The sequence below is a fragment of the Juglans regia genome, chromosome 12 (genome assembly GCF_001411555.2).
Source record: "Juglans regia cultivar Chandler chromosome 12, Walnut 2.0, whole genome shotgun sequence".
NCBI lineage: Eukaryota > Viridiplantae > Streptophyta > Magnoliopsida > Fagales > Juglandaceae > Juglans > Juglans regia.
Genome location: NC_049912.1, coordinates 28,550,726 through 28,563,945, shown reverse-complemented (window position 1 = coordinate 28,563,945; position 13,220 = coordinate 28,550,726). Strand labels below are relative to the sequence as shown.

Genomic DNA, 13,220 nt, shown 5'->3' with positions numbered 1-13,220 from the left:
TATCTGGGCAGTAAAATCTTCAAGTCTTTTAATTCTTCAACATTAGAAACCCCAAACTCAAAATCCCCTCAGCAGCACCCTAAAACTACAACATCCCACAAGATTTTAGCATCAAGCCTTGATTGTAATAAACAAAAACTTATTTTGCAAGTAACTTCTAGTTTAAAGGTCTTCTCAATTATTACTTTCAGAGGTAAATTTGAAATTTTTACAAAAAAGAAAACACTCACTCTGATTGCTGGGACATAAACAATAATGTCAGAAACAATAAGGACATGAAAGAAAAAGAAAATAAATAAGTTGAATTAGGCACCTCCATCCAAAATTCCAACTGCACTTACTAAACCTGGTTGGCAAAGATCAACTGGTTGTTCCATAAGTTGATAAAGGAAACAACATGAAAAATAAGATTCAAACTGTCATATTTCCTTCCTTCATTAGTTTCCTTAACAGTTTTTGACATATTCAAACTTTTATAATACTAAATAAAAATCACAAATTTCTTCCAAAAAAAATTCATTGGTAAAAAATGGAACAATTAGCTCAAAACAAAAAATCACGTACTAAACTTTTATTTGAGCCCAACAGAATTTCCCCACTAGATTCTCATAATCCGAAATGAGAACAAAACTAATCAGATAAATATAAATATATATATATAGTCAAAAGAGCTGACATCTGAAAGCCCCAAACGGAGACGAATGATCATTGAACTCAAATGAAATCACACTGTCCTATAGAACCGCTTGGAATATTAACATTTCTTGTAACAAAAACTTCAATTCACAGATGAAGATAAAACATACACTGCTCAAAAACATTTATATATCTCCAAAATAATGCAAAAATTTTAGTCAGCCAAAGCAATCGAGAAACAACAAAGAAACAATCGGTGGGTATGCATCTGTAATAGATGATTTCTTGGAGGGTTGGAGTGATACCAGATTTTCTAGATGTGACGATCGGACTGAGTGATGGAAAGAGAGAGGGAGAGGGAAGTGGAACATAGGACTTACGACATCGAGAGAAACCGAGAGACGAAGAGTGTGGCGACAACAACTTCAGCCAGACAACGACGCAAGGAAACAGAGTTCCGACAACCACGTTTAGAGAACCATTGCGTTCAATATTTGGTGAAACCATGAAACGCATACATGCATAGATCAGGTGAAACCAAATAAATAGATGAAGAATTGCATACTATCCATGAGTCGAGGCCCGTCGAAGAAGATGCGCAAGGTTGACACCCATAAACTGACATCCACAAAAACGGAGGAAATCTGGTGGAGGAAAAACGGGGAAGAAAACATAGGTCTCTTGGGTGCTTACGGTTGAAGAAGACGAAGGACTCAAGACAGAGAGAAAGGTTTGTTCGCACGTTTCGTGATGAAGAAAGGAAAAACGAGAGAAATGGGATGAAGAAAGAGAAAAGAACGAGAAAAAATAGGTGAAATAATAAAATATAGATTTAATGATGAACAGTAATTCGTTATGTTTGGAGAGGAGTCTAGATTTACTGTAGTTCAAATCTTAAATTTTGAACTTTTAGTTAGTCTAATATAGATATTTTTTTTCATATATAGCTAAATTACAAACTTATATTAACATTTGACTAGTTTATTACTAATGCTCTCAACAGAGTCTAGCTAGATCATTCCCCTCAATATAATATAGGACTCGACTTTGCGAGGATGATGCCTACGTTCTCCTTTTTTTTTCTAAGTTTTTTTATCCAAATATTTATTTCTTATTATAACTTGAAGAAAAATAGACAACGTATATGCGAATTTCAATGTATTTAATAGTGTTCATGGGCATCATTATTTGACGCATAAGTATTCATATGATATGTCTGAATGAGATAAAAATAATAGGCCCATACCGAGCCCTGCCTAATAAAGGATCATCGTTAAGAAGCAAGTGGAAGGAGACAAGGAAAATCAAATGTCAGATGAGAAGACAGTAGGGGAAGGCAGGCCGTGTTAAGGGAAAATAGTGGAAAAAGATAAAGGAGGGAAAAAACATTTCAGACACGTGAGATGAGACATAAAGCAGCCCATCACCACTCCAATGGGCCAAAATAAAGAGAGATCAGATCAGATGAAAGAGAGACTTCTTCCAGAAGGCTAAGCAACTATTACAAGAAAAAGATCTCCAGAACATCATCTTCTCCAAAAAATAGATCTCCGACCTCCATTGTACATAAAAAAAATATAATATTATGAGAAACTATAAAACACTCATATTATACTAAATTTTCCCTTCAAACAACTTGTGAATGTAGGCCTTATGCCAAACTACGTAAATATGTGTCTCAATTTATATTTTCCCTTCAAACAATCTCTATTTATATTTTATGTATTTATTCTCTATTTACTGTTATGAATGTATGTACAGGTACTGTACCAATACTATTCCGGACCGCCGCCGTGGGTTTCGAACTGTCTCATCTAGTCTTAGACCACCTCAATAGGCCAAAAATGGCTATTTTCTCCCATTTCGGCCTGTTGTGATTTTTTTGACATTAACAATTTAGATGTATCTCTTTAAATTAGAAAATAAAATAAAACAAAATTGTAACAAGAAATTTTAAGAAATTCCTTGGCTAATAGCTAGGCTTGTATGCTGTCTCATGCTTCATAATATTACTTTTTCTCTCGTGGTAGAGAGAAAATGTTTTTGGATTATAGGTTTGCATGCATTAATTGCATTAATTCCCAGTCCAACGTACTGTCCCAATTAATTAAGCATATATGAGACATGCATGCTTCAATAATTAAGTGTTTGTCGAATTGAAAATATCAGATAGTAGTAGCATCGGATACACACTTTTTATTTTCCCAGCCGGAAACTAAGAAAGTTTAGAAAGCCCAGTTGAATGGACATTCTGATTTGAAAAAATATTTAATGGAGGAAGAAAAATGGAAGGGTGTTTGATCATGCATCAGGGCAATGCAAGGACATGCATGCATATCCAGTACTGCTCGCTGGAAAGAAATATGAACAGTTCATGGAGACTTCACATTTTCTGCGACTCTGAAATTGCTAGGGTTTGGCATTATTAACGCCCAGTAACAAACTGGCTAGGTCATGTAGGTGGGTGCCAAACCCTTTCCACATATGTTCAACTACTGTCTACTGGGTTTGCTAGCTACGGGCATGGCAGCAACTCGCCTAGCTAGCTATAGTAGTTGGTGGCATGCACACGAGAAATTTTCCAACGGATTGTGAACAATACAATCTAATTAATGAAAATAAATGGGCTTAAAAAAGACCGGAGGAAGAGTCTAATAAAATGCAGCAAGATCCAATATCAAAAATCACAGCTTTTACTTTCAGCAAACAAGTATCAAGTTCTTACAATTTGCCTGCAGAGGAAGTACTGCAATAATATTTTAGTCGTGCAACGATTTGATTCAGATTATTGGAAAGAGTGATTATATTTGCAAAGATCGACTTGGTGCATAGTTAAGATCGACCTGCATCAAGTTGGTGGGGTTAAACGCTTTGTCCTCCTTTCCGGAGGTCCGATGAACAATTCAGTCTCCACATCAGAGCTTGGATTACTTTCTTCAAAAGGTGAAATTTCTGATCTGTGCTCGTTTGCTCCATGCTGTAATTGAATACCACACTGCGCGCAAAGGTAAGTTTAAGTTAATAATACAGAATAAAAACAAAAAAACAAAACAAAATGCAAGTTTATATATAATTAAACCAATGGCTGCTGATCAAGCTCCCTAATTATAGGTGGTATTACATTGATTTCTGTAGCTGGACAAGCCAAGCTGAGATTTATTTCTAGTTAACATACAGGATTCTGATCAGAATATTCAACTTAAAAAATTGTAGGATTGCCAATTTCTATTGTTTGTCATTTCCTTACAGAATGGTTCAGGGTGCATATATAGACTCCAAAAAAGCTTGAGAAGTCTTCCCCCCACCCCCTGGCGCCCCCCGCCGCAGCCACCGGAAGTGCTCTCTTCTCAAAAGAAAAAAACCTGCACTGTCCCTCTTCCCTCCTCTCCCCCCTTCCCGTCTTTGTAGGAAATGGGTTCTTGTTTCTCTTACACTAATCTACCATGAACCACCAGCAGATCATTTTTCTACAAACGCAAGCTGGGGGGGCCACACACCGCGAGCTAGCCGGCGACAAGCAGTAGTACTGAGTTCACAAAGTGCTGCTTGCTCTTTCTTTAGGAGTTGGCAATTTTCCATACACTCCTATTACTATATATATATATATATCCCTATATGTGAATATGGACTGAGGATGCAGCAAGAGTGGATAGTGCACTATTTTATTTGGTTTCATTTTCCAATCTATTTTTCCTCATTTTTGTATTTTATATATTTTATTAGGATCAATTTTTGTTGGGACTCTCACCCTTTCTTGTGTTTCTCTTCCTAGTAATTAATAATAACATGACTTTCATTTTAAAAAAAAAACAACAACATTAAGAATAACATTAATAATAATAAAAAAAAAAAGCAGAACTAAAAATAATAATTACAAAAGTTTACCTTCTCATATAGCCTTGCGTTTTCAGCTACTAGGGCTTTCTCCTGAATTTTAGTTAGAAAATAAAGCACAAAGGTAAGCAGCTGATGAAACATTCTCTCTTTAGAAAAATCAGCTTATAGCTAGTGTCCAATTTGAGTACTGAGAACTGATCTTAAGGAGAAAATAGAAGAGAGACTTGTAAAATATGCTTTATATATATCCGGCCAAGAGGTTAAAATTAATATATCACTGGATCAGCTCGTAATTGAAATAATTTATGAAACATTTCTCTCTCTCTCTCTCTCTCTCTATCTATATATATATATATATACACACACACACACACTCCACAGAATTAATGTGGAATATCCACTAAACATTTATACATGAATTACTTCACAATAAACGTCGGGCCTGCATCTAGCGTACGTCGACTTATCAAACATCAATGAAAAATCCAAAGAATCCCTTTTATTTTTATTTCTTATCATAAATTCTCAACACAAAAACAAGAATAAAAACGTGTGTAAGGCCTTACAAATTATCAATCAAATTACATTTTACCTTCTCTTTTAATTTGTCGATCTGTTCCTTGAAAACCTGAGTCTGAAAATATATATAGACGAAGATTTAATTAATTAAGCATGTTAAATTTTTATAATTTCATAAAATTTGTGAAAACTCATTAATTAGGATGGTTTTAAAATTTACCTTCCTTGCTCTAATTTTGATTACGCTGCTCTCCAACTGTTGTTCTATCTGTTGTAGTTCGTCAAGGGAGCATGCTCCCAAACTTTCTCCAAGGAGTTTTCTGAGGCATTATTCATATAATATATTAATTGAAGGTGCATATAATCATTCTTGAATTAGTACGTACGTAGTCATGTTAGACTAAATTCAAACGATAAATCAAAGGTAAAAAATATAAATAAAAATAAACTCGGACTGGCAGTACCGTTTTGAAACTTCAAGATGCTCAATCTTCTTCATCATGTTTGCGGCTTCATGCCTCAGGTGCTGCCATTACATATCGATATCAGACAAAAAGAACAAAAAGAGAAGCGTGATCATGAGCACCAAGAATAGCATGACAAACACCAAGACAATCTGGAATCTTCTTCGATCGTACAACTACAGGAATTAATACATACGTATCAATGTTATATAAAACTTGAAGAAGGAAACAAAAAGACAAGTTGCACTAAAACGTTCAATGTCAAGTACTTCCTCAGTTTCTCACATTCAATGAGACGCAGGTTCTCTATAAAATAAGATAATCTTAGGCATCATAGGAGACCGAGATTGCAGCTAACAGCATTATCAAAGAGTATTAACACACGTCCATTTGCTTTTATATATGGAGCAACACACCCAAATTACCAACCTGAAGGTATTTAGGCTCCCAACTGAGTTAAGAGACTGTATAGTTGTCTGCCAATTAGTGCCAACAAGAGTAGTACTCGTACCATGCCATTTTAGATGTCATTATTGGATATCAGTCTCAATGTTAATTAGGTTGCAACAAACTGCATGTTCTGAACATTTCTTTCTTTCTAAAAAAAAAAAAAATCAAGAAAATTGGTACAATCCAAGGAAATGAGGCACAACCTGCATGTTTTGTTCAACCGATTTGTTGATGGTTTGAGTGTCTTTTGTGTGCCTCCGGTAGCGATCTATTGTCTCCTGCATGCTGAACAGTTAAACCCAACATGACTGCATTCAGTTATTCTACTCTTTCCAAATACTTAACAAGGATTATCTAGCAATTGCATGTAAATGCATCTTATAAAAAGGGTTACTATTAGCAGACAACAACTGCATGTGTGCATGTTTAATTAGAAATAAGCTGGATTTTCAATCGAGAGTTCAACAATGGTTGAAATATTAATGTTGCAACGTGCAACCCGTTAAGATATAAATTCTCTAAATATTTCCATGCATGCATGGTTGTAATATTGTATCTTTTCAATTGACCTATTTAGAAGGGCAAGATTATCTGCTCAACTTTGCTAATTTGCTACTTCCCATGAGCATAAAATCTGTTTCCAATCATGATCTTCATGTCGCTCTTCTACTCTGATTCTCATGCTAAAGATTCTCTAACATCGTATGCCATTTCTTCGCATGAGTGGCATACTCAGTACCTATTTTCATAGTCTTGATCAGTACTCTAAATCAATGTTTTGGAACAATATTTCCCATAAAACACACAGGTCAGAGCTGTCATTAACCTCATATATGCTGGGAGCCAGGTTCCCTTTTTGAAATGAAGTAAAATTTGTAGATTTCAGACAAAATCCTTCAGACTACGTGACCTTTGGCGATATATGTAATTAAGTTCTGTTATTGGTAAAAAATAATACCTATCGGATACCTGCCCTATGTCTTCATCATTTTTTTTTTTGGCTAATCACTTTTTTCAACATTTTCGTAGATAATGCAAGCTAGCACTCATGCAACATGAGCTTACAATCAGTCAGCTGCATGTGAAACTTCACACACAAATCCAGGGTATTGAAATCTCCCAGCACTCAGTCCCATCCTTTTCCAAATCTGCACTGTAACGTCTCAATGCCACCTATCGTTGAAAAGTAATTCCACTTGATAATTCCGTTTGTCATGATTCCACAAAAGAATAGCCACACATACGTACGCTTATAGCTGGCCCAAATAATTAATTATACAATCCATGCAAGTCTTAGAGCATGTTTGGCAAACATGAAAATTTTCAAAATTCTTAACATTTTTCAAAATTTCTCATAGATTTATTTCCTGCAAACACCATTCAAACACAAAATACATTTCTATTTCAAAGTTTCCATTTTTTCATCTAATCATTACTCAAACATAAAAATCAATACAACTTTTATAAACTTTAAAACAAAATACAAAAATCATCATCAATTTTACCATCAATGTATCTTATATGAAATTTAACACAAATAAGAAGTATAATACAAGATTGGCAGTTGATTTTTGAAATCAGGGATTGGTGAGATCGATCCTTATAAAGGATGATTAACTTATGGATGGAGCTTCCTTGGCATTTATTACATGTGCTAGCTTGACGTACGAGTACATCACTACATGATCTACGTACATTAAAGGTGAGGTCGCATCGATTCCTTCTCTTCTGTTTTCTACAATGACAAGTCCAATATTTTCTGGTTGTATAAATGCAACTGATAAATCAGTTTAAAAAGAGTCTCTAGCTAACAAGCACTTGAAGAATGTACTAAGGTTCCCGGGAAAATGATGGTTATTTTCATCATGAACTAATTGCCATTGGGCAGGTCACCCCTCATTCAATGCTCCAAAACGCCATTGTACCATCTAATTATAATAGTGTCTCGTTGCAGACCATAGACCTAAAAACACAGCTTCAAGGCCGCGCGCACATGTATTTAACATAAAACTGTCTATAATATATATCAATTACGAAACGTACGTCCTAGATAATGAAAAAAGAAATGCATGACCCTTATCATCACTAATCATTAATGATAGTTAATTCCCACCGATTATTCTAGCTAACCATGTGATGTTAGTACCAACTAATAAGAAAGATAGGAGTTTTTTTTTTTAATTGTATTGCCTGTCTTGATTATGCAAGAACTAAATTGTCAGAAAGTTAAACATATACCCAATTTAACATAAGCGAGATTAACGTTAACGTTAATAATATTAATTACCACTATTAATTAAGGATGCTTGATATAATCTATCTCTTTTCTTGATAAGTACTCTTTCTCTCTCTCTCTCTCTCTCTCTCTCTCTGATCTCTATAAACATATTATATAAATTTCAACATCGATCAGCTCATCTCTGATCTTTCAGAATACAATATGTCAGTGATTAGAACAAGTTAGCTAGTACACTCCGACCCACTGTCCAAGCTGCAAACATCTTATGTACTATATATGCTCCACAAATCAACCAAAGAAGTACAATTCATATTATCTACTTTATTAATGATACCAAAAAAAAATAGTTATCAATACAATGTAAAAGTTCTTGTAAATTGTGACATTTGAATTAATTGCCGAGTTGGCAACATACAACGTATATTTGACACAAACAGATGATAAGGAGCCATTATAAGCATCTTATTAGGACGGAATGTGTTATATTTATATGATCCAAAACCAAGAATACAAGTTCGTGGTATAAACTCTAAGCTCTTACCGAGTATATATCAGCAATAAGTTCTTCTTCTTCTTCTTCTTCTTCTCTCTCTCTCTCTCTTCTTTCTTCTTCTTCTTCTTTTTTTTTTTTTTGTGTGTGTGACGGTAAATAGCAAAAAGGTAGTTAATATTTGGGTTTAGTTAGCTATATTTTTCTTTTGCTCTTTTCTATCTTTCTCCGCGGATATAAACAAGTAGCTGGAGTATTAAGGATTCCACCTTGTCTACAGAGAAAGTTTACTTAAGGCCATATATACAACCCTAAAGTGCAAAAAAAAAAGAAAGAAAAGAAGCCCATATCAACATATGCATGAAATCTATTATTAACTAAATATAAACACAATAACAGTGAGAATTCACTCCTTCCCATACACTAGAAATATTGAAATTAATATCTAAGGTATGAATAACACAAAATAATTCAAGAAAATGTAGCAATGGTTCTACCTGGAACTTGCAAATTCATAGAGCTTGCTCCTGGGAGAGAAAATTATGAGTGCAACCTCGGCATCGCAAAGAACTGATAGTTCAAACGCTTTCTTTAGCAGCCCATTTCTCCGCTTGGAGAAGGTCACTTGTCTGCTTGTGGCATTCTCTATGCGCCTCATCTGAGTCTTTCCTCTCACCATTTTCACTGCCCTGAGAAGAAAATGAAGCTCAGTACTATGACCGTAAACACACACAGAGTACTAATCTCTAATGCATATAGGAGTTGACTTTTTAATGTTATTTATATAAAGGTCACAATTACACAATTCAAAGGGAAGTGAGAAATTCTAGCAAAAACAGCCAAACCCAGAAACTATTTGATGAGAAACAAGGAAGAAGATTCCAGAGAGAGAGAGAGAAGAAGAAGACAACAACAATACCTTAGGTTTGTTAACACAACCAAGCAGACGGAGGAATAGATTACAGGAGTTAGAAACCAACAGATCTTCTTCAACTGATCAGATTAATAGCTGTCAACAAATTAATCAAAAAATAATTAAATAATGTCAAGGAGAAGAAGGGTGCGATAAGAAAGGATATTATTTAGTCTTGCAACAAGGAAAAACCCAGAAAGCTTTTTGGTGGAAGTTCAAAAAAGGAAAGAGAATAAAGGAAATGATCTGAGATTTCTGAGCAAAGAAATGAATCTTTAAAACACCCAGAGAGATGCAAATTTGGGTGATTGATTGATTAAAATACCAGAAGACAACCCAAAGCAAAGGAAATAAGCTCAGCGAAGACACTAATCAGGAAAAGGAAAAATAGTTAAAAGTGGGAAGAAGGAAACCGTACCAAATAGGCAAAAAAAACCCAGTAAGCTCGGACTCGGAGAAAGAAGAGACCAAAAAAAGAAAGAGCCAAGAAAATCGGAGGACTGTGAGATCAGAAACAAAATCTCAAAAAAAAAAAAAAAAAAAACAAACAAACTTGAAAAAGAACACAGAACTGAGAAGACCCAGAAGTGGTAGGTGTTTTGCCGTTGTTTCTGTTTACCAGTCTTTTCTTCCTAGCAATTAGGCGAAACAGATGCACACAGCGGCCTTTCCTTATTCATATATCTTCTCATCTCTCTTTGAAACCCCACTTTGTATATGTGTAATAATAGTTACTATAAATCCAAAGGTTGGCAACAGAAAACCTCATCCTTTGCTTGTTTTGGTAAGACCCAAATAGAGATCCGAAAAGATCACAATTTTTTTTTTTTTTAATTTCAGAAAAGGCAAAAGAAATAATGGAATAAAAAAGATAGGGCGAAGGGAAAAGTCACGAGAGAAGAGAGAGAAATAGACAGAGAGACTGCGTATTAGCATTACAATCAACCGAATGGGTACTGTTCTGTTCTTCTTTATTTATTGGCATGATCAAAAAGTACTCACGAATAAAAATAAAGCGACAGAAAAAAAAAAAACAAAACAAAACAAAAACACAGACAAAAATAAGAATGCTGGATGGAGAGAAAAAAGGAAGGCGGGGCAGCCTTAAAACAGAGTGAGTGAGTACAATGTTAGAAACACGTCAACTTCATCCGTACTAATTCGTACGTAACGGACCAATCAGAAGCCGAAAACACATCGCTCTGCGATCATTACAACTATTTTCTTTATTTATTTAATATGCCATAAATTTGGTAAGTATTATGGCTCGATCAGTCCCCACATTCGGTCGTACCTTTGTTTGTAACGTCAAATCAGTATCGGTAATTTTTCTGATTTTATAAAAATAAATTTATAATTTTAGGTAATCTTTAAAAATAAAAATAAATTTATAATTTAATATATTATTTAAAATATCATATAATAAATTATTTAAAAGTCTATATAATAAACTCCGTGGTCCGATTCGAATTAAAAAAAAAAAAACCCAATCTCAAGACAATCTTTCTTGAATTAAGACCAAGTGATTCCTCAATCGGTCTAGTTCAAACCGACCGATAGATGTTTTCGGTCGAGATTCTAATACCATGGTCCCTGATATTAGTTCTGGTATTAGCTCGGCTTGCATTCGGTAGAATTATACACTAAATAATAAAGTGAGTTCCATTCTATTTACTCAAATCAATTTAATAAGAATACAAGTAATGATCGTGTGGATTAATTCATGTAAATCGTGAATAATTCTAGATACAAATTTAGGATTAAAATATTCTTGTAAGTTTTTTGAAATAAAAAGTAGATTCAAGGTAAATATATATATATATATATATATATAATGTTAGATATTATTATAGGTTGTGCAAGTGCAGCCTCACATTCCTTTTGAAAATAATGGAGTCTATAATTAAAAAAAAATTTAAATTTTCATATGAGTCTCATATTTATTTATTTATTTTTAAAAGAAGTGTGAGATTTGCGCACTTTATGAACGTAAATATTATTTCTCAATATATATATAAGAGTAATGCTACTTATGATCCATCTTGTTATCATCCTCTCATCATCTTATGATGTGATATATATTAAATAACATGAGATTATTTATTATGTTTTACTTAAACCTATTATTTAATGTATCAAATGATGTCGAGAGGATGATAATAAATTGATTTTTCATATATATATATATATATATATATACACACAAGTGGCTCTACAACCATACATGGAGGATCCCGACAATGTAATTTTTGTTTCACTTTTTTTCATATATATTTTTAATATTTTTAAATATTTATTTAAAAAAATTATAATATTATTAAAAAATAATTCATTACTTATTAAATAAATAAATAAACATTGTCGGAGCCCCCATACGTGCCTTTAGCATTTCTCTCTGTATGTATGTATATAGGGGGGGGGGAAGAGAGGCAGTGAGTGTGTCCAGCTCACGACGGGTGACAGATTGGCTTATTTCGTCGAATAATGTTAATATTGTTTTTCAATCGTTTATATATTTAATTTTTTTAAAAATTTTGTTTTTTAAATTTTCATTATTAATATATTTGTATTTTTGTATTTTTTAAAATTTTTTAAATATATTTAAAAAATATTTGAAATAACAAAAAAAAAAAATATAAATTACACTAAACCGCACATAAAATCAGCACACAAAATCAACATGCCCAGGTTACAAAATAGCACCACTCTCTCCTTTAAGCTTCGTGCGGGGGGGCTCCCTTAACTCTATGTTACGCAAAAAGGACGCCTCGCGCCTCTCTACATTTGCTGCATTTTTTTGTTTTGAACCTGTCACATGTTATTACGTTAGTGTTACGGGAAGTGGACCATCCTACTCCACTCGTTTTTTCCATTCTTAGTATTCAAGTTATGTTAGTGAAGTGATTTTAAGATACTCAGATTATTTTATTTTTATTTTTTATTATATTTTTACTATATTTATAAATCATATCAAATCACCTCAATTTTCAAACGTAATTTAAGAATATAAAAAAAATAACAAGACTTTTATCTAAAGAAAAAAAAAAAGCAATATACAAAAAAGTTTTTTCTTAAGCTAAGTTTAATTACTTTGCTTAATCTTTAAAGGTTTTGTTTGGTAATAGATAATTTCTAAATATAACTAAACCACAAAATAATATTTTTTTTCTTGTATGAAATGCGCATATATATATATATATATATATACGTGTGATTTAATAAGCCCCTGAATCACGACACAATCATTGCTATTTATGTGTGTAGACTTGAGTTGAGATGAGAAATTAGGATACGTTTGGATTTTAAGATGACTTGAGATGAATTGAAATGAATTGTGAATAGTAAAGAGATGAGTTGTAAATAGTAGTGAGATTTGTGAGTTAAAGTTCTTGAATATTAATAAATAATAATGAGATGAGTTGAGATGAGCTGTGAATACAAACGTATCCTAAGTTGGATAGTGAGTTGAATTGAGATTGGATGAGATAAAAGTTGAAAGTTAAATAAAATATTATTATAATATAATTTTTATTTTAGGATTTGAAAATTAAATTATTTATTATATTTTATTTAAAAATTTTAAAAAAATATAATAATTATATAAAATGAGATGAGATGAATTGAGATCAACTCATTATCTAAATAAGATTTTATAATTAATGATAATAGTAA

General features: G+C 33.0%; 1 protein-coding gene across 5 annotated transcripts; it reads right to left on the bottom strand.

Moving 5' to 3' along the window:
- Positions 1 to 3,288: 3,288 nt before the first annotated feature.
- On the bottom strand, positions 3,289 to 10,469 carry LOC109013897 (MADS-box protein SOC1-like). 5 transcript variants are annotated; one of them, XM_018996147.2, is made up of 9 exons: positions 10,121 to 10,469; positions 9,555 to 9,644; positions 9,133 to 9,324; positions 6,110 to 6,191; positions 5,457 to 5,518; positions 5,213 to 5,312; positions 5,066 to 5,107; positions 4,522 to 4,563; positions 3,289 to 3,631 (listed from the first exon to the last, which is right to left on the bottom strand). In XM_018996147.2, exons 3-9 carry the CDS (start codon positions 9,312 to 9,314, stop codon positions 3,485 to 3,487), a joined length of 657 nt encoding a protein of 218 aa, XP_018851692.1. In that variant the 5' UTR covers positions 9,315 to 9,324; positions 9,555 to 9,644; positions 10,121 to 10,469; the 3' UTR covers positions 3,289 to 3,484. The 5 variants fall into 5 exon arrangements, with proteins under 5 accessions (XP_018851692.1, XP_018851694.1, XP_018851691.1 ...); XM_018996149.2 differs by having other exon boundaries at positions 9,555 to 9,628; XM_018996146.2 differs by having other exon boundaries at positions 10,168 to 10,469.
- Positions 10,470 to 13,220: the final 2,751 nt, after the last annotated feature.